Source organism: Lepidochelys kempii, chromosome 9, assembly GCF_965140285.1.
Source record: "Lepidochelys kempii isolate rLepKem1 chromosome 9, rLepKem1.hap1, whole genome shotgun sequence".
NCBI classification, from domain to species: domain Eukaryota; kingdom Metazoa; phylum Chordata; order Testudines; family Cheloniidae; genus Lepidochelys; species Lepidochelys kempii.
Genome location: NC_136388.1, coordinates 64482713 through 64510244, shown reverse-complemented (window position 1 = coordinate 64510244; position 27532 = coordinate 64482713). Strand labels below are relative to the sequence as shown.

General features: G+C 46.2%; 1 protein-coding gene across 2 annotated transcripts; it reads right to left on the bottom strand.

Annotated features, from left to right (window-relative positions):
- Window positions 1–3147: 3147 nt before the first annotated feature.
- On the bottom strand, window positions 3148–21173 carry PRPS1 (phosphoribosyl pyrophosphate synthetase 1). Of its 2 annotated transcripts, XM_073360774.2 has the most exons (8): window positions 21059–21173; window positions 20591–20799; window positions 15084–15267; window positions 14551–14649; window positions 12711–12835; window positions 8281–8454; window positions 7359–7518; window positions 3148–5483 (listed from the first exon to the last, which is right to left on the bottom strand). In XM_073360774.2, the coding sequence occupies exons 2-8, from the start codon at window positions 20710–20712 to the stop codon at window positions 5391–5393; spliced, it is 957 nt and encodes a 318-aa protein (XP_073216875.1). In that variant the 5' UTR covers window positions 20713–20799; window positions 21059–21173; the 3' UTR covers window positions 3148–5390. The 2 variants fall into 2 exon arrangements, with proteins under 2 accessions (XP_073216875.1, XP_073216873.1); XM_073360772.2 differs by having other exon boundaries at window positions 20591–21173.
- Window positions 21174–27532: the final 6359 nt, after the last annotated feature.

Below are 27532 nucleotides of genomic sequence, written 5' to 3'. Positions count from 1 at the left end.
AACTATAGGCATTTCAACATCCCCAACGGTTATTTTCTGGTCTGGGAATAAAGTCCCTTCCTGCAGCTTTTGAAGCAGACCACAGTTCCTGAAGATGCGAGCGTCATGTACCTTTCCCGGCCATCCCACATTGATGTTAGTGAAACGTCCCTTGTGATCCACCAGTGCTTGCAGCACTATTGAAAAGTACCCCTTGGGTTTATGTACTCGCCGGCTTGGTGCTCTGGTGCCAAGATAGGGTTATGGGTTCCGTCTATGGCCCCACCACAGTTCAGGAATCCCATTGCAGCAAAGCCATCCACTAGGACCTGCACATTTCCCAGGGTCACTACCCTTGATATCAGCAGATCTTTGATTGCGTTGGCTACTTGCATCACAGCAGCCCCCACAGTAGATTTGTCCACTCCAAATTGATATCCGACTGACCGGTAGCTGTCTGACATTGCAAGCTTCCACAGGGCTATTGTCACTTGCTTCTCAACTGTGAGGGCTGCTCTCATCTTGGTATTCTTGTGCCTCAGGGTAGGGGAAAGCAAGTCACAAAGTTCCATGAAAATGCCCTTACGCATGCGAAAGTTTCGCAACCACTGGGAATCGTCCCAGACCTGCAACACTATACGGTTCCACCAGTCTGTGCTTGTTTCCTGAGCCCAGAATCGGCGTTCCACCGCATGAACCTGCCCTATTAGCACCATAATGCCCACATTGCCAGGGCCCCTGCTTTGAGAGAAGTCTGTGTCCATGTCCTCATCACTCATGTCACTGCGCTGACATCGCCTACTCACCCGGTATCGCTTTGCCAGGTTCTGGTGCTACATATACTGCTGGATAATGCGTGTGGTGTTTAACGTGCTCCTAATTGCCAAAGTGATCTGAGCGGGCTCCATGCTTGCTGTGGTATGGCGTCTGCACAGAAAAAAGACGCGGAATGATTGTCTGCCATTGCCCTGATGGAGGGAGGGGTGACTGACGACATGGCTTACGGGTTGGCTTACAGGGAATTAAAATCAACAAAGGGGGTGGCTTTGCGAGAAACTGAATGGCCCCCTCAAGGATAGAACTCAAAACTGGGTTTAGCAGGCCATTGATTTCACAGAGGGAGGGAGGGAGGAGAAAAAGAATACAAAACAAATCTGGTCTATTTCTTGTTTTGAGCCATTTCATCTATCTTTATAGATCTTGCTGGCAGCAGACCGTGCAGCATGACCGCTAGCCATCATCAACACCTGGGTGCTCGGCAGAAGACGGTGCAGTATGATGACTACCCATCATCTTCTGCTAGCTGCAGGTTAAAAGACAGTGCATTGCTGGTAGGACTCAATTGCCATGAGACGAAACAAGGGAAATGACCTGGCTGAGTCACTCCCATGTTTGCCCAGGCGCCCGGTTAAAAGAGCACCCAGGACCACGTCGATGACTGCTACCAGTCATACTGCACTGTCTACTGCCAAAAGGCAATAAACTGCTGCCAGCACCAATGCAGTACCACGTCTGCCAGCACCCAGGAGACATACAGTGACAGTTAGTTGAGCGGGCTCCATGCTTGCCGTGGTATGGCGTCTGCACAGGTAACTCAAGAAAAAAGGCGCAAAACGATTGTCTGCCCTTGCTTTCACGGAGGGAGGGAGGGAGGGAACAGGGGCCTGACGATATGTACCCAGAACCACCCACAAAAATGTTTTAGCCCCATCAGGCACTGGGATTTCTACCCAGAATTCAAATGGGCGACAGAGACTGCAGGAACTGTGGGATATCCACCCACAGTGCAACGCTCTAGAAGTTGACGGTTGCCTCGGTACTGTGGACACACTCCGCCGACTACATACACTTCGAGCATTTGTGTGGGGACACACACAATCAACTGTATAAAAACACTTTCTACAAAACCGACTTCTATAAATTTGACCTAATTTCGTAGTGTAAGCATACCCTTATACTACAGGCTCCCCTTCTGTATATCACCACCTTCCAAAAGGCATCATTCTGCAACAAGATGTTCCCAGGAACCATATGGTAAAGACATGGAAGGCTGATGATGTTCAGTAAAGAACAGCATGTATGCACGTGGCATGTAGTTCACTTAGAGAACTGTCTGCTAAATTTGAAATATGCACCTTTCACATTCATTTAAGGGCTCAGACCACTATAGAGCCAATTAGGAACCAAGTGCAGGAAAAAGGGATTTAGTTTAGGCACAGAGCTCAATGTGCATTGAGCAGCGCTACTGCACTCAAACTAATGCAAGAGGGATTGGGAGAAGAGGTATTTAATTTCACTATAAGAATCATGGACATGCAAATCTATAGAGAGACATCTACACCTCTTAAATGCATCATCTGATTTTAGTCACCCAGAAGCAGCTGTTTCCCTTAAAGGTGTGACAACAAGAATGTCCTTCTAGAATAGGAATATATTATCTTTTGCATTTGAACAGGGAAACCCCAGGAAGCAATTGGGAATCTTGTCAATTATATCTAATTGCTCTCACTATAGGTCTCTGATGTATGGGAATCTTTTATCCAGTGGAGGCACACACCCATCCAAGCAATATCACCCACTATAGTTTTAACTAGGGCTGTCGATTAATCAGTTAACACCTGTGATTAACTGAAAACAAAATCAATTTTTTAACATAGAATACCCCTGGGCGGGGAGGGAGGCAGGAGCCCCATGTCCAGAGAGGGGCTGAAGCCCAGAGCCTCCAGTCTATATTTGAAAATATAGAAAACATCCAAAAGTATTTAAATAAATGGTATTCTATTATTGCTTAACAGTGAAACAGTTTAAAACTGATTAATTGCAATTAATATTTTTAATCGCTTGACAGCCCTATTTTTAATCAATATCTCCCTGTCAAATGGTGCTTTTCAGAGATGCTAAATCACTAAGTTCTACTATGCACAGTGAGACTGTCCAAAGCAGAATTGGTGTGCCTGTTAGCAATGGAGGGGGCAGGCAGTACATTTCAAGTAGCTTTTGGATTCTCCCAACTCCCCCCATAACATTTTTCATGTGAATCAGTGCCTTGTGCACTAAAGAAAGGTTCTTAATGTCACTACTATGACAGTCATGCAACTTACCTGTACCCTCATCTCTTTCCAAAGAAACCTGTGAAGCACACCATCTTAAAAAGGGGCTAGTGAACCATTTCAAATTCACTGTTATTTTAATCCAATTAATGTCATCACATAGCTGAGCGGTATTTAGACAGAACAAGTACTCAAGATACCATGATGGTATCATACTGCATGAATAGAACAGAAACTGCATTTAGCACCCAGAACTCAACTAGCTGAGCTACCATGTTTACTGAATTGCCTAAGATCAGATGTATCCGATATGAAACTAATGCATCCTCTAGCAAAGGTACCTGGCCTCTAAAGTTTCTTCCACACGAGTGGTATATTGCTAGTACAAAGGAACTGAAAGTTCTTCTGTCCTCCACCAACCTGTAGATGCTCAAGCTCTCAGTAACAGCACATACAGAGGCTCAATAGAACCATACTTGCTTTAAAAGCATTTACAAATTACAAAAAAAAAGTCTATGTAATTTATTTTTTTTTTAAACAAAAGTTTAATTCCTTCATTGAGGTTTTAGTTTAACACAAATGCTGCTGAAAATCCTCACACTGCTTTGATGTCCTTGCTCTTGACTTTTGATCACAATGTATTGGCAGTGAACCAGCAGGAGCTTCGAAGTAGGAGGCAGAAGTCCTGGATAGACCCTCAGTCGAGCTCAATGCAGGATGCAAAGCAAAGAAGCAAACATACACACTTTCCAGACAAACACAAACTTCTTATACAAAAAAAACAAAACAACCACTTCTTACACTGTAGGGTTTTAAGTTGCTGCAAGACAAAAATTCTAGGGAGGAGAGAGGGAAGTCTTACTTAAAAAAGGCACAATACCTAACTACTAAAAGAACCACTCCAAATCTAGACAGCCAGCTTTTTCCAGGTAGCTACACTTATCCCCCATCCATTAAATCCCTCACCTGACACTGGCTGTAGATACAAGTGACTCCAAATAACTTCCTTCCCTATCTCCAAAGTTAGACAAGACTGTTTATAAAAGCAAAATGCATACAAGAACCAGCTTGGTCTGCTACCCCGTAAGAGTCCAGGAAAGACCGGTTTAACCGCTTGTTGTGGGATGGTGCAACTACCATGCATTCAAGTTTTGGATGATGCCTATTCTACAGGCAGGAGCACTGGAGACAGCTCTAGGCTTGATTGTTTCTTCTCTTTCTACTTTAGGAAAGAGACTGCCTGGGGTTAAGTGTGACACTGAGAAAATGTCAATAAAACCTGCAGAGGGAACAAGTCTCACCTGACCTACTATCATTGAGCACCTTATATGAAGAACAGCTGGCTGACTCAGCCATTCATAGTACTTCCTAAGGCCTCCAAAGTCCTGCAGCCTACCTCTTCCTCCATTAACATTCCCAAGATTCCTTGAGTGGGGGGGAAGAGGATTTTGCAGAGATGGCCGATTCCGGTATCAGCCATGGCAAAGAGTAAAGGTGGGGTGCAAACGCTGCAACCAGAACAAAATACATCAGAAACTTCATGAGAAAAGGGGCTAAAATGTATGGAAATAAAACATCTAATAGGAAGTAACATATCAGCCCATGTTAATCTACTCCGCAGATACATGTCCAAGGAACATCCAGGCCAGTAAAGGGTCAGGAAGGCTAGACTCACTAATGAACTGGCAAAGGAGGGGAAAATTAGAGGGCAACAAGTTTCTTCAGTAGAACAATCTGAATTCAGGGTTTTAACACGCTGCACTCCAGGCTACAGGTCACAGATCCTTGATCTCCTTCCGGAAGAGGTAACTGCTATCCCACCCCGTAGCGCCTCACTTCTTGTCAGAAACCTCGTCAACATACAAGATTTCCTTATACCATCTCATTAAGGGCTTCTGTCAGGTACAGAATAAGTGATGTGGGTCAGCAATCCCTTGAACTCTTGCTGTAGTTCCAGGCCAGCATGTCCTTGGGAGTTCCACTTCCCATACAAAAAAATCCAGGTGTGCATGCAAAGTAGTCTAGCCTCCCCATAGACAAAATTTCCCCTCCAAAAATAGGTTGTGGTAATTGGCCATGTCAGTTCTGCTTTCCAGAGATCTGCAGTGCTGACTCAATACTACTGGAAGCTTAAACTATTGAGGAGACCACAGTGGGATGCTACTGGCAGGAGCCTGAGCATTACAGATGTGTGCCCCCCGCCCCACCCAGAACTGGGTTCAGACTCAGTGAGCCTGATGTGTACAGAGGAGGAGCTATGGGGAGCTGCACTGGAACAAGCAGAGTCTTCTAATAAACTTTATAATTAGCTGAACAACTTTTGGTTTTAAAAAAAGCCACACAAGCAGCAGCCAGCATCTGTTATAAAGGGACATGGCTGAATAGGTAGGAGACAGATTCCCCATTATGAGTCCTCCTGATGGCCTCTGCAAGGATCATTGAGATGTCAATCACCTGTAGGGGGGAAAAAGTATCAGTCACCTAGTGGAAGACTATGCAAGGACTTAGAGTGGCTGGGAAGCCATAAGGAATCTTCAAGGCACAAGCCCCATCATTACAAGATAACCATAAGCAGATCTGTAGCAGACTGTCAGATACAGGGAAAACAACAAAATCGCTAAACAAGCAGGCATGACAGGACACCACATTTCATATCACTCTGAAAGTCCTGGTGCAAACTGCTCCATTCTGCCTTTTCTAAGAGTGGGACAGGAATTGCTAGATAGAATCAGACTTGAGATCCATTTAGACTAGCATCCTATCTGACAGTGGCAGTGCCAGATGCTTCGGAGTAAGCTCTAAGAACCCTGCCGTAGGAAGATGTGGGGTAATCTGCCCTCTCACTAGGTCTCATCCTACTGTACAACGGTTAAAGAGATGGACTTAAACCCTGGAGCATGAGGCTTAAAAATGTTAGAATTTATTATGACAACTCTGGATACTCTTGAATTTTATGTTCTTGACCTCAACTTCATGTGACAATGAATTCCACAGTTTAGGGCTAGTTTACACTTGGAAATTTATCAAAATAGTTACTCCAGAATAACTACATGTGGATGCTCTTATTCCAGATTAAGTGTCTACATGGGGGTTTATACTGAAACAACTATCCTGGCATAACTATTCTGGACAGCTATTTTGGTAAATGTTCAACCGCAGGCACACCTAGAAGATGTTGAGTTAAGCAACTGAAAGTTCAAACTGTCCCACTGACAGGGATTTGCAAATGAGACAGGAGCTAAATAGATTTTAAAAATTCTAAGGAGCTTTTGAAAATGCCTTAAATTTTCTTGTCAATATAATCACAGTGCAATGGTGTTTGCTAGTGTTCACAGCAGGGCAAAGAGTTAGAAGTACTGACCTCTGCCACCAACTTGTCATATAAGCTTGGGGCAAACAAATAATGCCTCAATTCCTCGTCAATGAAAAGGGGTTAATACCAATCACACAGGGGCACTGGATTAATTGGTTGGTGTCTGTAAATTGCTTTGAGATCATCACATGGAAATGATAAAGATGGACAAACTATTGTAAACACCTGCATTCTCCAGAACCTTTTACTATTTGTGTAATACACAAAGCACTTCAGCTTTGCTTCATGGGCCTGTTGTGGGTCACCATGACTAATCCTAGTGGCTAACAGTAAGACATGCTGCAGGGTACACAATACAATACATTTGCCAGCATTCTATTCCATCTGTTTTAATTAATGTTTGTAAAATGCTTTGAACATTAAATTCTGTAAATGCTAAGAAACAATAAAAGGGACCCAAGAGGAGAAAAAAAATGGGGGTGTGCCCTTCTCCATCTGAAAGGCTTTTCAAGACTTTTTCCCTTTTCAAGTATCTGAAACAGAAAGTCCCAACCTCCCTGTTTTGCCAGGGTCTCCTTTGGAGGATGCACACGAGTGGATCAGGGATTCTGTGCTTAAAGGAAGGGCCAAAGCTGGGTGTTAGAATCTTTAAGATCCTCTCTTCCAACTGGTTGATGGCCTACCAAAAAATTAGATTCCCCTCAATCCGGTTTCACTTGCTTTGTATCGCATGCCACAAACCTAGTAACTTCTCTGTTTTCAGGAGAAACAGGTTAGGCAAGACCTGTTTCTAAAACAGAATGCAGAAAAGCTTTTAAAATGACTTTTCAGGCTTTTTCATGCTCTAGAGAAGGGAAAAAATGAGTTTGGCCCTTTGACTTTGCAGGTCACTTTTAAGAGGACTGAAGATATGCACCAACCCCAATACCCCTTCCCAAAAAGGAAAGCAAGCGGAAAACCTAAGCTACCATCCACTCCCCAACCCCCTCAAGCTCAAAAGTGAAGTAGCTCTTCACCTGGATTTTGGAGCAGTGCTTCATCTTGTCCTCCTGCGGTATTGTGTTTGTGACTACAACTGCCTCGAAACAGGCATTGTTGATCCGGGAAATGGCTGGCCCGGAAAAGATCCCATGAGTTAGGATGGCATAAACTTTGGTGGCTCCAGCTGATACAAGCCTAGAAGGGAACAAATATGACAGGGTCAAAAGGCAAGTTTTGCAAGGTAAGGGGTGGAAGAAGAGTGGGGGTTGGGTCCCCACAATGGGAAGGACCTACACTTGATGTTTCCCATTATGTTAACGGCTTGGTTGGAAGGTGCAGTCTCAGATCAAGGGAGATGCCAAGCCGTGGCATTAGGTGACCCACATAGGTTGAAGCAGTTTTACGAATCTAGTATATCCCAGGGTGCTCTTATGTAAGCAACCTGTGTATCTGAAGAACTTGGTCTTCAGCCTTGGGCTTTAAGACCAGATCTCCAGCCTTGGTAAGAAGTACTTCTACATGCAGTATTTAGACTGCCAGTGGCAAACACAAAGCTATCTGTGCAAAACATGAGGCTCTTGTACAGATCTGCTTCCTTTACAACCTATAAAATTAATTTGGAAGGTTTAAGATTTTTGCCAGGTCTTTTACATCAGAAATTCAGGGTCTAGAGTGACTGCAGAACTAGTGAAATGACAGAAGACAAAAGCCTTTTTTACACACATTTGTGCCATTAAAGGTGCATTTTTAAACCAGTACAAATCTGTATGTGGCCCTGAAAAATGGGCTGAGGAGTTGTACTCACTGTTTACTAACACTTATTTGACTCACAGTCCAAGACCCCGAACACATCATCGTTAGACATAACTCCATTACAAGTTAGTTATTTGCAATGTAGCAATTTAGGCTAGAACAAGTTTATATCATGCGCAGTTTACACCCAACCTCCTCACTCACTTGTCTGCAGCATGGCAGATGGTGCCACATGTGTCTGCCATGTCATCTACCAGAATGGCCACTCTGTCCTTCACGTCACCCACCAGCACCATCCGATCCACCTCATTAGCCTTCTTTCGCTCCTTGTGAATGAGGGCAAAGTCCACATTCAGCCGATCTGCAATGGATGTCACTCTGTGGAGAGAGCGTGTGAGGTTTCCAGATTGTGCTTACACTCCTCATGGAGGAAACTTTGGCAGGAGAAGGGAAAAACTGCTCCAAGACTACATAAATTGAGACTGAATGGACAGCAAATGGTCACAGCTTCCATTATATTGCTGTCCTTGACAAATTCAGAGAAGATGTGCTCTCTGCCTATTTTGAATATACCCTTGCCTTCAAAGCTGTGTGAAGGTGGGGCTACTTTCAAGATCAATTACCCTGAAGCCTCTGATCTGCTGTCCCCCAGCTGCAGGAGCTATATTAAGATGATGGAGCCTTCACGAATGCATTTTTTTGGGTCTGTCAAGAGCTTTAAATAGCGTGTTTTGCTGATAAGCCTCTAAAGTTTCAGCACCCAAGGGGAAATCACTTTAAATAACTGAAAGAAAGTGAACCTATTTAATGACCATACTGGCCCTGTCCCAGCATGTTTTTTTTTTTCTAAAAATTTCCAGTTGCTAACAGGCATAATTTCACTAGTCGTAGCAAAAGTGGGAAATTAAAAGGAAAAAGATAGCATAGAGATACCCAGAATGTAGCTAATTTGCTGCCCTGTAGAGAATAAACAAAACCAAGACCAACTGAGGAGGGTATAACAGAGAAGACATGCAATCTCTCCTCAATACTTGGTACTTATTAACAAGGATTTCAATGTCATCTCACTGCAATTCCCCCTCCGACTGTTTGCATATCACACATTTGTGAAGTGGTTAATTCTGCATGGCATAAGGTTACCTGGAGTTCTGCACAGGTACATGGACGAAGCACATAGTTACTAGGACATATATTCTTGAAGTCACAGACCTGAAATGTCACTATTTCTCTCCGAATACCAAGAGCTACCACTCCAGGTTACCAAAGTCTAATTAATGAGAAACCATGCTAGCAGCTACAACATCCCTCCACACACTAAACTTGTAATTGCTCCAGTCTATTGGGGGAGGAGCTTAAAAAAAAAGACAACTGGAAAGACAGAAGAGAAGAATGAAAGGAGAACACCAGGTAACTTTAGGTCAGAAAGTTACAGCTGATTGTTTGATTGCCTTTCCAAGACAGTTGTACATTTCTAAATGTAATTCAGGCTTTTTCTTCATTGTAAAAGGATTTACAACAAAACACAATATTTATCTTGCTGTAGAATCCTATGGGAAAACAAGGCAGTTATAGTGTTTAACATGAGATAGCCAACCAAGATCAGCACTATACACTACTCCCCGACCATGCCTGTGACTGACCTCGCTTGGTTTACCTGGCAGTAAAACTGAACTGCCTTGTTTCCACTATGTTTTTATAACCAGATAGCTGACCTCTATCCCACTGTAAAAACACCCCTTGTCGGTGAAGACAGTCTGAGTGTTAGTTTTATGTTAAATATAGGCAGTTCTCTCTGGACACTGCCATTGGACGCCAGCCATTACTCAGTGTTATGTAACACTAGTGCACTTAAGGCAGATTAATGAAATTAACTCTGATTAGGCCCAAGGTAACTCAATTATGTAATTTAGTTCTAGCCATCAAGGCATTTCTAATGTGCCTATCACTATGCTATCTAGGCATCTCAATGTAAAAGCTTTACACTTTAAGTAAACCAATTTCTAACTCAAGCAAATGTTTACAGAAGGAGCTATGGGACACCTGGAGCCCAGGACTTCTACATCTGCCCAATTAATCAGTTTCACTCCTCTTTCCTCCAGAAGGTCAAGTTGCAGACCCCCTAGTCCCCCAAGCCCAGGTTCCCTGCTGAGAACTTCAGTTACCCAAACTATCCTCTGGTTACTACTGATCCTGCAGCATGAAACATTGTGACTAGGTTCTAACAGGGACTTATAGCTCAGATAAATGTGCCTGGGATACATAAGGATTGGTGCTAAATGTTTCTGCACTTGAAAAATTCCTAGAGAACTGGAGGCTGCTCATTATATGGGGAGTTATGACCACTCTCCCTTTATGGCTAGATAGGAGGGAGACCAAAAGCTTTGTAACATGGGATCATAGTATGGAAAAGATTGAGACCCACTGATTTACATTCTAGAAGAATGACCGGTGCCACAGCTAGTGTGTAACTAAACAGAATTATATTTATCTTGTACATAGATTAGGTGTCTGAAATCTGTTATGGCCAATTGGCCTTTAGTGTCAATTAGTCAGATCAAACTGGTGTGTCACACCCATCATGGACACAGCAGGGCTTTAAACAGTTTAAATTAATTTTCTAATTTAAGTTTAGGGCTTCCGTCTTCTTCATACTGGAGTCTGGTTTGCAACCATTTCTGTATCTGCTGAAGATCAACCCCTCACATCGATATACTAGGCAGACCTTGCCTGCATGTGGAGTTGCATTAGTTTAACTAAAGGCATGATCTTAAACTGATTTAGTTAAATCTGTGCAACTCCGACTCTTAGGTCATGTCTACACTAGCAAGCTTACAGTGGCACAGCTGCACTGATCTAAGATAGCTTGCATGTCTGCTCTATGCTGATGGGAGACAGCTCTCCGGTCAACATAATAAAACCACCTAAAGGAGTGCTGGTAGCTATGTTGGTGAGAGAGCATCTCCCACTGACATAACGCTGTGCACGTGAGCACTTATGCCAGCAAAATGTATGTCGCTGGGTGTTGGAGGTGTCCTTTTCACACCCCTGAGCAACCTAAGTTTTGCCGACAAAAGTGGAAGCATACACATGGCCTTAGTTTAAGAGGCTTGTATGTCAGTTACACTTAAATAGAATCCTAATGGACTTCGATCAGTGTTTGTCAATCAGGAGATCACAGCATGTGTTTGGGGAGGGGGGAAGGTGGCAAGTGCAGGGCTGGCATGAAGATGTGGCAAGCAGAACAATTGCATGGGGCACCGTGAAGCTAAATTACATGCATGGGCATACTTGCTGAAGCATGTAACTTAGGAATTGCCCTGCTTGCCAGCCCATAATGCCCAGCACCAAGTATTATTTATAATTTATTTAATGGTATTTAAGGTAGGGGGAGTGTTGCATTTTTTAAGTCCAAAGGGGGCTGCCAGCACAAAAAGGTTGAGAAACACTGACTTAGATAAAATCAAAGTAAGCCTAGTTTAAACTGAGTCTGTGCCCACACAGTGGTTCTCATGGGTTTAACTAAATCCGTTAGCTAGATTTGTGCAAATTTTCATGTTTATATAAGGCGTCCAAGAGAAATTACCTTTGTCTATTCAGTTGGGGTATGGTGCTGATAGCTCATAACCTCCAGATTGTCAGACTCCGTGCAACCTCTGGCAAGCCACTTTACCTTTAGCCTGTGGGCGCATGCCACCCCATCTGCCAAATGGGGATACTTTCTTGCCTACTTCAAAGACATTGAAGAATGATCAGGGAAGAGGAAAACCTTGGCCACAAGACTTCAGAATGCAATGTGATTTATCTGGAAATCTTGTGCAAAGATTACAGCTAGTTGGTTTGGCATTCCAGATGCTGGCACTAACAAGCCACATCAGTAGTTTTACATGTAAGAGGTTAGTATATTTTGTGAATTCTAATGATAGCTAATGGTAAGATGAAGTGGATGTTCAAAACATCTGGCTGCACTGCAGCCATGCACTGCTGGGTTTGTAATTACTCTCTAACAAAGTGTTTGCGAAATGGGATGTTGGCAGTAAGCACTGAGGTTTGGGTATGATTTAGGGAAATATTCCAGAATTAGTTTAAGGACATATCCTTGTTCTATCATTTGTAGTTGCTGTGGAAAACATTACAAAGCAAAGAGATCACATTTTCAAAGAGTTGCACTAACGAGCACAGTGTCTCAATCTGCTACTACATTATAATGTAGCAGATGTTTTGAAGTTCCTGCCTGAAAACAAAGCTGCACTTACTTTTCCAATCCCTCCTTTCTAAACAATCATTCATGGGAAATTCCACTTTTACATGGAATATGCAACAACTTTACAGTTTGAGGAACAAGTATGGACTATGAAGTGTCTAAGCACTTATGTCTTAGACAAGTGTCTAATTCAGGAACCTATTTCAAGATTAGCCTTCTGTAAATTCTCTAGGAGAACATATCAGGCTACTTCAAGCCAACCGCCAAAAGGGGAATGTTGACTGTGGTTTTCGGGAAGCAGGTCTGAGTAGCAAACACTTCCAGATCTCAGAAGTTTTACACTGTTACCAAAAAACACAGATTACTAATTAAAATGGATGTGAAGATATACTACTGTCAACTAGTCTCAGTTCTGGTGCTTCTAATATCTCACCTCTTTGCTCCACCAGCATCTGGTGAAACAATAGTACAGTTCTTCCACTCTGCAATGTTCTCCTTGATCCACTTCAGTACAGCAGGCTCTGCATACAAGTTATCCACAGGGATATCAAAAAAACCCTGTGGTAAGACAAACAGGAGTAGATATACTCTGCATAACTGACAGTCAAATTCCAAAGATGGACCTGGCAGAGAGCAATAGAAGCCCTGAAAATAATCAGGCTTCCAGCCACTGCTTTTCATAGCACTATTATTCAAACTCTCCTTTCCACTTACATTAATAGAAGGGCAGTAATTTTCAGGATACACAGAATACTAATGCAAGAGACCATTGTCCTCCTCTATGGAGAGTGAGAGAGTCTAGGGGGTTAATGCTCACAGAAAACATGACACCCTTTTCCTCTTAAATTCTGTTATGCACTTCTGCTGATCAACATGAAACCAATCCCATGCTGGCAAGGACTTGATGTGGACATTAACAGCATCTATTAGCATAGCAGCTAGTTGTTTGGTTATAATATGGGCTTTAACATCGTTACTTACAACTGAGCAAACAAGGAAACAGTGCAAGGATTTTTGCACTGTTTTTTGTTAGTTTGTTTTTTAAATTGAGGGCTGGCCTCATGCTCAGGATGCAGCCAACTTCATGCTATCTCAGCAGAAGCTTCCAGGGAAACTTAGCAGAAGCTTCCAGGGAAACTTAGCAGAAGCTTCCAGGGAAACTTAGCAGGTTGCCCAAATTCCAAAAGATAGTCAATCCTGGCCTATCAGTGGGTGATGACTACATAGATTAATACTCGGAAAAATAGGCATCTCCTACATGTAAGAAACACAAACCCTACCTGCTCACCCCCTTTTTGGGCTCATGTTAAGACTCAATACCTGCATAGAGCAAGCTGAAACAGGGAAATATGAGCCACCTGCCCAGGTCTTCAAAGGCAATAGCTGCAAGGCGGAATATATTAAACTAGTGGGTCACACGTCACAGCTTCTGGAAACTAAGCTCACTGCACATACTGGGGGGAGGACGCGCCTTGCATCTCTGTATTCTCCTCACGAGTTTCTGGTGTGCCACCTTTCCATCCCATTGTATTTCAGGGACTCCCTGCATGCCAGAAGCTCTGTGCACCACCTATTCCTGCTCTGCCGCTACCAAGGACTCTGTTTCTCCTGTACTCCTCCCCATGCCATTGCCCCCCACCCCACCTGTACCAGGTGGTCCATGTGCTTTTCCAATCACCCCATGTCAGGGGTTATGTGCACCTCCATCTCCACCTTCCCCCACCACTAACTCTTTTCTGTCTGGGAAAGCTGCCTTTAAGGGTATCAACATTTTAAACTCTACTGGGCAGAGCTTTAAGTAGGTATTGTTAGGACAGAACATGTAATGGCACCATCAAGCAGTTCTTTGATCAGACAACAGACCTGGTTGAAGCTGCTGGCTCTGCTAACTCAGATGCCAGGGGCTCTGTGTGTTCCCCATTTGCCCCCTCCGGTTTTCCAATTTTCACATAAATCAACAGAATTCTGCCCCATCAGTGCCTAAAACATTCCCTGAAATGTTTGCATTTATCAGATGTGGCATTCAAAAGTTATTACATTATAACCAACCAGACATAGAAATACCTTCAAGTTGAGCGTAGGGCCTTAATTTGCTTGGTTAATCAAGAACAGCAGCAATCTTATTTAGAAGTGATCATGTGTCCTGCAACATAAACACTGCCTGCCATTGTCCTACTGGCCTACACCATTCCACGGGTAAGATCTGTGAGGCAGAAGTATCATCTGCTTGTCTACATCTGAAAAGTGTCATCTTCCCAAGTTTCAGTTCATACCTGAATCTGAGAAGCATGTAGGTCCATGGTGATGATGTGATCTGCACCTGCCACAGACAGCATGTTTGCGACCAACTTGGCAGAAATTGGGGCTCGACTCTAGTACAAGAAAAAGCCACGTTAATTTGGATGACAACAAACTCACTTGTGGGTTTAAAAGAAATAATACATTTCAGCCTCCCTCCCTGAAAGTCTGAAAATATACTTCAATTTTTACTTAAAACTGCCAAATTCTCACAAACACCCACACTTCATCCAGGGAGGAAAATAGTTTGGTAAGTTTCCAAAAGGAACAGACATTTATACGAATCAAGACAGCATGTGCAATTCCACTGATTAGGATAAAGGTTGGCATATGTCAAGATCAAAAAGTGATAAGCTATGTTAAAATAATTTCCCCCTGCCCTTCTCTTACACACTGCAGGTCTGCACAAATAGGCGAACCGAAGAGTTGCACACCTTCCTCTGAAGCACAGGCAGATGGCTAGAAACTAGATGGGCATATTCCTTTATGGAACTCCTGTTTGCACTACCTTGTCCTTTTTGTCCTGGCGAGCATAAGGAAAGCATGGGATGACTGCAGTGACGCGGCTAGCTGATGCGATCTTGCAGGCATTTATCATGATGAGAAGCTCCATCAGGTTGTCATTGATTTCACCACAGCCACTCTGCACAATGTAGACATCCTCCCCACGCACGCTCTCACCTATTTCCACACTAGGTGCAGGTGGAGATAAAAAACAAGTGAAATTAAAAGCATAAACCAAATACAATTTGGTAACAGCAAGCAGCCTGCATCAGCAATTTCCATGCAACTTAGTACCCTATCAACAAGACCCAACAGAAAGGCAGTTGCTTATTTGCGGTACAGTACATTTTGTTCATAGCAACCCAGATATAGTGTTAATAACTTCCAGTTAATAGCAACATTTTGCTGGGAGCAAATCCCATCCCTTAATATTAATGGGATAATATTATAATCTGATAATAATCAGATACCGGCAACAGTATGCCACAAAGCTCCACCTGATGGCAGGTTTGCAAGGCTGCCGCCAGGGAGGGAAGTGCTGGGACGTACCTTCCCTAGCTGCAGAGCCCCACAAACCTGCACTTCTTTCTGGGGCTGCATCCCCACAAACCTGCACAGGAGGTAAGTGGCTTAGGGCTGGGAAGGGAGGCTGCAAGCAGGGCAGTAGTAGGGAGGGGAGCTGCATGGTACCTCTCCAAGAGCTCTCCAGGGTGTGACATACCAAAGGGCAGCACCCAGGGAAGGAAGTGCTGGGAGGTCCTGAGCCCCAACTCCTGGAGAGTCCAGGGAGAGGTACAGTGCAGCCCCATGGGCCTCCAGCTCCCCGTAGAAAGCCCCAGTATCCAGGCTGAATTTCCCCTCCCCACAGGCAGGTTTGCAGGGCTGCAACCAGAGAAAGCCATCCCAGCACTCCCTTCCTGGCTACAAACCTGCCTTCTGCTTATTAGCAACAGCTTGCCAGCAAAACATTGCCATTGTCCATCAAAGGTCTGCTAATAGGCAGAATCTACTGTATTTTACATTGCTCATTTTGATTAAATATGCCACTTCAGCTGGTAGAGCAAAAGCCATCCAGCCTCTATTTTAGATCTCTATATAATGTACTCACACCCCCCGAAGAGTGCTTAAGTTCCTCCAAGTCAAACAGGAGAACCATTGAACACAATTTCACTCATACAAGGCTTCTTTTAAAAAAGGAAAAAGTGATGGCACATCAGCAAAACAAGCCCTGAGCCAAATTTTTAGAAGAGCCCACAGGGCAGGAAAACAACATTATAAGTCTAACATTTAAGAGCAATTTACTGGCATGAACAGAGAACCCTTCAACATCCTGTTCTTAGACAGCATTCAGGGTTAATTTCTTCATGGATATAATTCACAGTAATCCCTGCTGAAGGGATTCTGAATATACGCCAGAGGTCCTAGTGCCAGCAGCAAATGGCCAGACAGCTTTAGAAACATGTACAGAGAGGCCTGCCCCTGAAACAGAGGGGGAGATGAGGCAGTGGATTCTATATCAAACCTGAAGTCTGAAGAAGTGCTGTGTAAGGCCTTATGTAGCAACAGATTGCTCCAAAATGTTTCAACTGAGAGGACAATCCAGCAACACTGGAACTAGCTAGAAAGCCCACAATCCATGGAGGAAGAAATGGGGCAGTTTCCCCCTCATCTGTACTACATACATCAACATTCTGGAGGCAGCTTCACTTTGGACTATAGCCAATGACATTGGTTGTTACTAACAAGCAAGTGGTTGCAAGAGATTATGCGACTCATGCTGAGGTCAGTTTCATTTTACATGCAGTCTTGTTGTATACCCAGATTTTCATAAAAGGAATTAACCCGCCCATTTTCTTCCCTCACACATTTCTCAACTTCTTGTCTCCTCTTATATTTGTTGCTGTGAGCTATAAAATCAGGATCAGCTTCTCTTTTGTTAAAGCCCAAGAAGAACAGATTAGGCAGCCAATGTCACCTCTCCAGGTAAACACCCTAGTGACTGATGGGGAGGAAACAGCATCTGCTATTCGTATGCAGTCAGCATTATTTGCTAACATTAAGAACTTGACCAACAAGCTGGAAGGATAAGAGCGCTTGTGAAGTCAGTGTAATGATATGAGCTGTAGTTCAGTAAACAAACCCCCTCCTTTGCCAAGTTTTATCTAAGCCTCCTACCTGTTGGGTTCTTACTTACAGCCCGTATTCATGCAATAAAAACATATGTGCTGTTTTTCCCAATGTGTCTGTGTACTCTATTCTCATATACAGTCTGGAAAATATTTACAAGTCTTCTACTGCTGAAGCCCTTACAACAGGATCCTTGCAGGTAACCCTTTACTCTGGTTCGAGTATGTAGTAGGTGAGCACATAGTTATTTTGTGTTCTGTGAATATACATGATCCATGTTCTGTGAAGACACATGCCCATTTTATATTGTTCAGAAGCAATGCACATTTATAACTGCATGTTAGATCCATGGCTCCCTGAACTTACATGTGCTGTTTTCGAAAGAGATTAAGAATGATAAAGAATACAGCATGAAGGGCAATAGTAGATTTTATAGATTTGTAAAAAGTTAGATTTATAGTGCTTAGGAATTCACAGACTATTTTAAGTATCGATCTACACAGAAACTAAACTCAAAAGTTCTTTAGAGAGACCAGGTGGGTGAGGTAATATCTTATCAGACCAACTTCTGTTGGTGAAAGAGACAAGCTTTTGAGTTTACAGTAACCCGAAGAAGAGCTCTGTTTAAGCTTGACAGCTTGTCTCTTTCAACAACATAAGTTGGTCCAAAAACAGCTATTACCTCACCCTCCTTGTCTTTCTAATATCCTAGAACAACATAGCAAACAAAAGTTCACTATCTTGTCTGCAATCAGGGAAGCAGTTCACAGTTTGCTTCCTGAACTCTCAAGGTCTGCAGAGAGACTAAAGCAATAGCACAAGGATGAAAGCCTCACGTTACCTTCACGGGCTGCTAAGTGATCATAATAAGGCTTTAAATATCAACATTGACTCTTTCAGTGGTAATTGTATCAAGCTTTCAAAAAGAAAAGGAGTACTTGTGGCACCTTAGAGACTAACCAATTTATCTGAGCATAAGCTTTCGTGAGCTACAGCTCACTTGCTCAGATAAATTGGTTAGTCTCTAAGGTACCACAAGTACTCCTTTTCTTTTTGCAAATACAGACTAAGAGGGCTGTTACTCTGAAAGCTTTCAAAAGATGCTCTTCAGTGTGACTGGATGTACCAGCCACACCCTAATGGTCCTTTCATTTGGAAAATCATTTTCTAGTCCAAGTTTCAAGTTTTGAATGTCAATAATCTAGTCTTTGATAAGAAGGATCTTTACTGTACTTAGAAGTAAAAGCAATATTTATTTAATGCTACTTAGCTAGTGTCTTGGGGTTCCTACGGTGCTGCTTACAGTTTTTCTAGAAGCTTGGCAGAGCAATAGTTATGAGGCAGGACACCATTAAAAAATAAAAACTACTGAATATCTAGTATTCAGATTAGTGCATGGCAAAACAACCTCCAGATACAGTATCAAGATGCCCTATGGGAGAGATAAGGTGGGTAAGGTAATATCTTTTATTGAACCAACTTCTGCTGGTGTGACTAGCTTTCAAGCTACATAGAGCTCTTCCACAGTTTAGCCAGGCCAAGTGGGTACCAGGTTTCAGGTGGGTTTGTACATGGCATAGCTAAGACAAACCATTGCTGCCACAACCCATGCTTCCGCAGCTACACACACTGCTATTCGTAGTCACACTAGCTCAAGTACGTGTACACAAGCAGGAGAATCACATAAGAATGGCCATACAGGGTCAGACCAAAGGTCCATCTAGGCCAGTATCCTGTCTTCCAACAGTGGCCAATGCGAGGTGCTCCAGAGGGAATGAACAGAACAGGTAATCATCAAGTGATCCATTCCCAGCTTCTGGCAAACAGAGGCTAGGAACACCATCCCTGCCCATCCTGGCTAACAGCCATTGATGGTCCTATCCTCCATGAACTTATCGAGTTCTTTTTTGTACCTTGTTATAGTCTTGGCCTTCACAACATCCTCTGACAAGGAGTTCTACAGGTTGACTGTGCACTGTGTGAAAAAATACTTCCTTTTGTTTTAAACCTGCTGCCTATTAATTTCATTTGGTGACCCCTAGTTCTTGTATAATGACAGGTTTCAGAGTAACAGCTGTGTTAGCTGTTCCATACACTAATCACCATTATTTACCTCTCTCCATTCTGAGCACTGACCATTTATTCCTACCCTTTTGTTCCTATCTTTTAACCAGCTACCAATCCAAGAAAGGACCTTCCCTCTTATCCCATGACAGCTTACTTTGCTTAAGAGCCTTTGGTGAGGGACCCGGTCAAAGGCTTTCTGAAAATCTAAATACACTCTCTCTATATAGCTAACACACCCCTCGCTGTAAAGCTAAGTGTAAGTGTATGTAGTCTATTATAAAATATGCTCCTCTAGTATAATATGGCACCAACCACTCTGGCTTTTCAGTGGAAGCCACAGGAGGGGCAAGAACAGCTGTGAATAGTGTGGGTCCATTGTTTAACACCTGCACCTCCATCCAAGAGCTCTCAAATTATACAAGGTGCTCCACTGTTGTCAAACTTTATCTTCCACAAATTTAGCCTATTCTTCTGTGGCTTCCTTAGTTAAGACTTAAGAGCATCCACCCACCAAAGTCCTTTGAAAGAGCAACTTGTCAGCATGTCCACTCTGCGTTCACTTCCCCCTGGGAACTGCTTAGTCCAGTGGTTCTCAAACTTTTGTACTGGGGACCCCTTTCACATAGCAAGCCCCCCCCCCCAAATTAAAAACATGTTAAAACGTATTTAACACCATTATAACTGCTGGAGGGTTTGGGGTGGAGGCTGACAGCTTGTGACCCCCCTCACGTAATAACCGCGTGACCCCGTGAGGGATTACAGCCCCCAGTTTGAGAACCCCTGCTTTAGTCCCCAGTGCTTGCTCGGGGCTTCCCCGAGCAGCAGACCGTTGACCTGAGCTTTGCACTGCAGGAGCCGAGGCACTGCAGAGCTGTCTGCAGACTCGGGCAGAGTGAGCTACAACACTCCCCAAGAAAGCCAGACACTTTGTTTTGAAGCAGACCATGCAGATGGCCACGGCGGCGTCTCCTACTCTCAGCCAGCAGAGCAAACGTCCCAAGGCTACAGACCCCCCCCACACACACTCACACACGTCACAAGGACGTCCCCTCCTCCCACAAGGCACTAGGACTCCCACCCAGCAACTTCCGAAGGTCGCTGGGCCCCCGCCCAGCCCTACTCCCAGCAGTAGGAGCAGGTCTTGGGGATAGAGCGCCCCGCCCCGCGCCAGGCCGGACTCCATTTGCCGAGGCCGCGAGTCCCCGCAACGCACTACAACTCCCAACGGACCCCGCGCAGCGACCGCCCGCGCAGCCCTCAGAAGCGGTGCGCAGCGTGGCATGCCGGGAGTCGTAGTCTTCCCCGGCCCCCTCTCACCATGTCTCCTGGTTGCTGAACTTCTTGGTCACCACCTTGCCGAGCTCCAGGCCCAGGCGGTCGGCGATTTTCTGGGACAGATCTTGGTGCGAGCTGCCACTGAAGATCTTGATGTTGGGCATCGCGGCGGCGGCGGCGGCCTCCTCCCTCCGCCTCACACCGGGGCCGGGTTGGGATCCGGGCTCCAGTCGCCGCTCCCCACGGGGGTGCTGACGGGGACAGCACAAGAGACTAACGTGTGTCTACTTCGCCATCTTCCTCTTCCCGCCAGCCGCGCCTCCCTTTATAACTTCCCCAGCGACCACCAGCCCCCCCACGCCCCCCCGGCTCTCATTGGTCGGCAGGCGCGAAGGGGCGTAGTTAAAACGACCTTCCAGCGGGCAAAATAACCAGAAAAAAGTAGGTGGGGCTAGAGCACGCGCCAGGGCCTGGCGGGTGCTGGTCTGCACGCGGCCTCCCGCCCCCTACCTTTCTGACGCTAAACCACAGCCGACGCGATGCTGCCGGTTGATAACGGAGTGGCGGCGGGGCCGCGCGCTGTCTTTAAGCAGCGCGTGTCAGCTGAAGGGGAAGGGGCGGGGTTAGAGGCCAGCCAGCACCGGCGGCTGCGTAGCTTTGCGGCGTGTCAGCTCCCTGTGGATCGCGTGCGGAGGTGGATGGGGATTGGTTGTGGTAAAGCTTGCCTCACCTGCTATTGGGCAGTGAGGTGGCAGTGGGAGGAGCTTCTCCCCATAGTTCCAGGCCGCCGGGGTACGCGCTGGCTAACCAATTCCCCTATATGGGGTAGGTGGGTGGGCGAGCGTGCGGCCAGTCGGCCACGCTGCCCTCCTCGGCCAGTCCAGGGCGTGTGATAGCCTGCTCGCACCGACCCGCATTCGGGGGCCCGGAAAAGACTAGAGGCTTGCGTGATAGAGGGCGAGAGGCTGATAAATGCTCAGTAATACACATTGGAGAGCCTAACCCTGGCTGCACAGACACTGGTGGAGTCTGGGTTAGCTGTAGCCTGTCACCACTCAGGGATCTTGGCGCCATCCTGGCTAGTTCTCTGAAAATATCATCTCAATGTGCAGTGCCAGTCAAAAAAGCAAACAGAGCGTTAGGAACCATTAGGAAAGGGATAGATAATAAGACCAAAAATGTCATAATGTTGCTGTATAACTGGATGATGGTACAACCGCACCTTTATCTGGTGGCAGAGCTGGTCACCCCATCTCAAAAAAGATAGCTTAGAACTGAAAAAAGCCCAAAGACGGGCAACAAAAATGGTTAGGGTATGGAACAGCTTCCAAATGAGGAGAGATTAAAGTAAATGGGACTGTTGAGCTTGGAAAAGAGACAGTTAAGGGGGGTTATGAGAGCGATCTATAAAATGACTGGCGTGGAGAAAGTGAACAAGGAAGTGGTTATTTACCCCTTCATCTAACACATGAACCAGGGATCAGCTAATAAAATTAACAGGCTGTAGGTTTAAACCAAACATAAGGAAGTATTTCTTCACCCAACATACAGTCAACCTGTGGCACTTGTTGCCAAGGGATGCTGTGAATGCCAAAAGTATAACTGGGTTAAAAAATGAATTAAATAAGTTCATGGAGGATAGGTCCATCAATAGCTATTAGCCAAGATGGTCAGGGACACAACCCCATGCTCTGGGTGTCCGTAGGCCTCTGACTGCCAGAAGTTGTGACAGGATGACAGTGGATGGATCACTTGATAATTGCTCTGTTCATTCCCTCTGGAGCACCTGGCATTGGCCACTGTCAGAAGGCAGGCTACTACATTAGATAGACCATTGGTCTGACTCAGTATGCTATCTTTATGTTCTTATGGGCTGATGAGCCAAGTGGGAGACAAGTAGGGGTAGAAGGCCCAGGCAATAGAGGGTGAAAGGCCTGGGACACTGGTCATGGCAGGCAGGAGGGCAGTGGGGTAGGAGGCCTGGAAGACAGATGACAGGGACACTAGCTATGGCAGACGGGAGGACAGTAGGGTAGGAGGCCTGAACGATAGAGGGTGAGAGGGCTGGGATGATGGGCCATGGCAGGCGGGAGGGGCAGGGAGGAGGCCTGGGTGATGGTGACTGAGAGGGCAAGAGCCTTATGAAGTGACAGAGGTGAGTCCTCCAGCAGTCTCTCCATCAAGAGATGGTCCATATTGTGAGAGCGTTTGGTATAATGGGGCATTAGTTTTTTGCTTGGCTGGTTCACGAGATGATCAGGCTTTATAGCAGTTGCTCTGACCACTTTTTGACACAGCACAGCCCTCGAACCATATCTGGAAGTGAAGAGTGTCATTCCCATTAGTGCAGGGTGAAGCCCCCTGCCATCACCCAAGCTAGGCTCCAGGCCAGAAATCAGGTAGGCTGGGGTTAGTGAAAGCTTTACCACAACTGGCTGATGGAACTTATCTAGGGCATGGCTGTTTCAGGAAAATTACATCTCCCTACCTTATCACCATGGTGGAATTTGTCAGAGACTATGATTCAATGCCAGGCCCAGTGGAATGTAGCAGATCCCACAAATTTAGGGTTTCTTGGTGATTTGTTGTGCTTTCCACAGCAACTTGTTTTTTATTTAAAAAAAAAAAGTTGCTAACCTTTGTAATGCAGATGGATGCCCATACACCCCCACAGAATGCTGTGCATGGCCGAGCAATGGCTGAAGGAAAGATGGAAGCTCTACTGTCCTGTCACTCTTTCTCGTATTTATGTATTATTGTCAATATTTGAGACCAACTACCCAGTCCCCTGTGCACTTCAATGTGTTAACTTGAAAGGCTCATTGAGACTAAATGCTGACAGTATCAAGTTCTGGACAATTTTTGCAACATTCTTAAGGCTATAAGAAAGTTGTGCTTTTTTTTGGTTCAAAAGTTGCAGCCACAGTTTGTTGAAGTTGCAGTTTTGATGTGATCAGTTCTAGTACCATAAAAAAACAAACACACAAAAAATAGAAATGGGTGTCAGACATCCTGGCACTAGGCAGACACGCTTCTGGAGCCTGGGGTTCTTGTCTCAGGCGTCACCCATTCTTTTTCCTGAAGAATGAGGAGCTTCTTTTACCCCCACAAAGGGCATCAGCCTTGAGTGCACACCCATACGTAAGTGCCAGCACTTTCTTCGAAGTCATGCAGCCTACCTGCTAAAGCATGGCAGCAGCACAGAAGAGATGGTGCATCCTCTCTCAAAGGCAAACATGATGGAGGGGCAACTGGGCCAAATTTAAATGAGTGGTGTTGCAACCTGGTGCATGGGGTCGCAGTGTAACGCATGTGCCCAATAGGGAGATATCTCTTTAAGAGACCCATTGCAGGGAGGTAGGAGTGAGTTGTGTCTGGGTCATTGTTCCTATTGGGATCCAGGAAGTGCCCACTGCTAAAGGATCCCCCCCCAGCCTAAGAGTGGGGTCCACAGGACCTGGAAACCAAATAAGTATGGGGGACAACTAATGAAATAACAGGGACAGGAGTGCAGTCAAAGGGTCAAACGAAGGGAACCAGATGGCGACACCGAGCAGAGAACCCTGGAAAGTGCCCACTGCTCCTCGAAGGCATCAAGGGAGTCAGTGGATGCTGACCAGAGGAACTCTGCCTGGATACGTTAACGGACGGAGGATCGGAAATAGGCTCCACAATCACAGGCATAGGCGGCGAGTTATATGGGCTCGTGCAGCCCTGGCACCAGGAATATTCAGAGCCAGGGGCCCTGCTCCACCAACATTTGGAGCTGGGTCTCTCCCCTGGCCCTGCCTGGACTGGGCCCTAGCCCCCACCTGCTGGCCCCCCTCCCATGTGACTACCCCACAGCCCCAGAGCGCCTCGTGCTCCTCCCCGGAGCATACCTGCCTGTGTGCACAGTTGCCGGCTGCTGTTGCCTCTGGTAACAGGAGACCCAGCAGCAGTTTGAGGCAGGCAGCTGATTGCTGCACCAGGGAGGGGGAGGAGGCACCCATGTGCTGGGCAGCCCTCTCTCCCCCCACCAGGAGGGGACCTCACTCACCTGAGCAGCTCCTGGGGCTTTGGTGAGTATTTGATCCTGTGATCTGCCCCTCTCCCCCGCAGCCACCACTCCTGCCCCACACTGGGCAAGGGGCAGCCCCATCCCCCACCCCCAGTGAGGCTACGGTGAAGGGCAGCAGGCGAGGAAGGAAGCCACATGTGAGGGCAGTTCTCTCCCCCCTCTAGCACCCGCCACAGGGTATATGGGGTGGGGGCGATTCCTGAACCTGAGCAGCTGGGGCTTGGGTGAATTTTGTGACACCCTGCTCTCCCCCTGCCCCGCCCCGCAGCCACCACTCCTGCCCCACACTGGGCAAGGGGCAGCCCCACCCCCCACGCCCAGTGAGGCTATGGTCAGGGGCAGGGGTGAAAGTGAGCCGGCAGGGGCCGGTACTGCCTACCAGTAAGAACCCGCACCGGCCCATACCCAGTCCACAGTAAAGCGATGCCGCGGCAGCACTTTAATGTCCCTGCCCCTTTTGCCTCCCCTGTTGGCGGCCCTGCTGGTAGGGTCCGTACCAGCAGGGCTGCCGACGGAGGGGGGGGAAGGGGCAGCAATGTTAAAGCGCTGCCGCGGCAAAGGACCGTCCTTAAAGCGCTGCCACGGCAGCGCTTTAACGCCACCGCCCCTTCCCCCGTCGGCGGCCCTGCCGGTCGGGTCCGTCCCAGCAGGGCCGCCCACAGGGGAGGCAAAAGGGGCAGGGACATGAAAGCGCAGCCACAGCAGCGCTTTAAGGATGGTCCTTTGCCGCCGCGGTGCTTTAATGTTGCTGCGCCCCCGCGTTGGCGGGGCCGCAGCAAAGGACCCTGCAGCGCTGTAAGGTTCCTGCCCCTTTTGGCCGCCCCGGCTGCCGATGGGCAAAGGGAGCAGCTGCCCTGGGGCCGGCGATTTAAAAGGGACCGGGGCTCCGGACGCCGCTGCCGCTACAGGAGTAGCGGCGGCCGGAGCCCTGGGCCCTTTAAATCAACACGGGAGCCCTGGGGCTGCGCAGGCCAGCCGGACTGGAAGGGCTGGCTGGGGGGTGCTGACCCCAAGCCCCGCCACTTCCATCTGAGGCCCTGCCCCGTACCGGTAAGTGGCCTCAGTTACTCTCATCCCTGGTCAGGGGCAGCAGTATGGGAGGCCACAGACAATGGCAGCCACCACCACCCCCCCTTCAGTACCCACCATAGGGGAGGCGAGGGAGCTTCCTGGACCTGAGTGGGGCCCTAGGAGCATGTACAGAGGGAGTGTGCTGGGGGGCAGAGTGAGAGGAGGGGTCCCTCACCCGGAGTTCGCTGCTGCCGGAGGGGGGGAAGAGTCCTCTCTGACCCTAGCCCTGGGGCAGCCTGTCTGCACCCCAAGCTCCATGTCCCTAGCCCTGCCCCACCCCAGAGCCTGCGCCCCCAGCACCCCAACCCTGAGTCCCAGTCCTGAGCCCCCTGCTCAGTGTGAACCCCTCATCCCCAGCCCCACCCCAGAGCTCTCACCTGGGGGGAAAAACACGCAACTTAAAAATTTGGCAGTCAGTTTGGGGTATGATTGTGTTTAGCACAATACTTGATTATTTTACACCTTTTAAAGTATATAATTGGTTGTATGCAGGTGTTATGAAGTGGGAATGTTCTTAATGTTTTCTCTGGTTTCAGAGTAGCAGCTGTGTTAGTCTGTATCTGCAAAAAGAAAAGGAGGACTTGTGGCACCTTAGAGACTAACAAATTTATTTGAGCGTAAGCTTTCGTGAGCTACAGCTCACTTCATTGGATGAAGTGAGCTGTAGCTCACGAAAGCTTACGCTCAAATAAATTTGATAATGTTTTCTCTGACTACTTTGTGGGTGCCTCAGTTTCCTCTATGCACTTGTTAAGGATCTAGATGGTGGGATAAGGGTGTGTGATTGTTGTAGAGCCCTAGAGGGCCAGTGTGATGCTGTCTACATCTATACACTTTACTGGGTGTTTGGTTAATGAGTGTTTTGTTAATGAGTTAGCTGACTGACTAGCAGTGATTTCAGCAGAGGAAGAGTCTGCATGCATTCCAACGGAAGAGTCCTCCAAGCAGGTGGAGGAAAGATGTTGTTTTAGACTCAGCAGACTGTATAGATTTGGTGATCAAAGACTCTAACTGAGACGTAGGTGAACAAAACCTAAGTTTTTAGGAACTTTCAGTTTCTTCTTGTATTTTTGTGGAGACTGAACTCTTCAGATTTTAATTTGTTTTCTTTATTTACGTTTATGGATAACTGTGAAGGTAATGTCTGTGGATTATAAAATAGCCATGTCATGCTGTAAACATTAGATTATTATTTGTTTCTTTATAATAAGATTTTATAAAGTTATTGAATTAAATTCTTTTCTTTAGTTCCTTTGGGGACTTGAATGTGGGGAGGCTGACCCTGTGCAATCCTTGCTGAAAATCCTTAGAGACTGAACTCTGGGTCTCCAGCTACTTTCTGTGGGAGTTGGGTTGTTTTTTTTAAGGCACTGGAGACAGAAAATGAAGTGAACTCTAGCCGACCCAAAGGTTACAGCAGCACCACTCAGGTTTCCAGCAATTATAAAAAGTTGCTGTGTGTTGTTAAAAGTTGCAGTTTCACAACAAAATCCTGGCCTGCAATTTTTTTTCATTATGCTGTTCACACGTTTCACTGCAGGAAATGCCCTTTGCTCTCTGTTCTTTCACATCTTTCCTGCCAGGTTGTTAGTGCTTGGATCTCTTTGCCCTTTATTTCCATGGTGTTTTCTGTTGTTTCTCTCAGGCTTAGTCAGGTCTGGTCTACACTAAAAAGTTTTGTGGACAAGTCAACATGGTTTTCCATGTGTTCCCCCCCCTGCAGTGTAGCTGCAACTGCAGAGTGATTCTGTCAGCACCTTTGGGGAGGTGTGGCTATGCCAGCAGAAAATCCTTCTGATTGCTTATGCTCTATCTGCTGCCATAGCTATACCGGCAAAGTGTGGGTCGCGCAG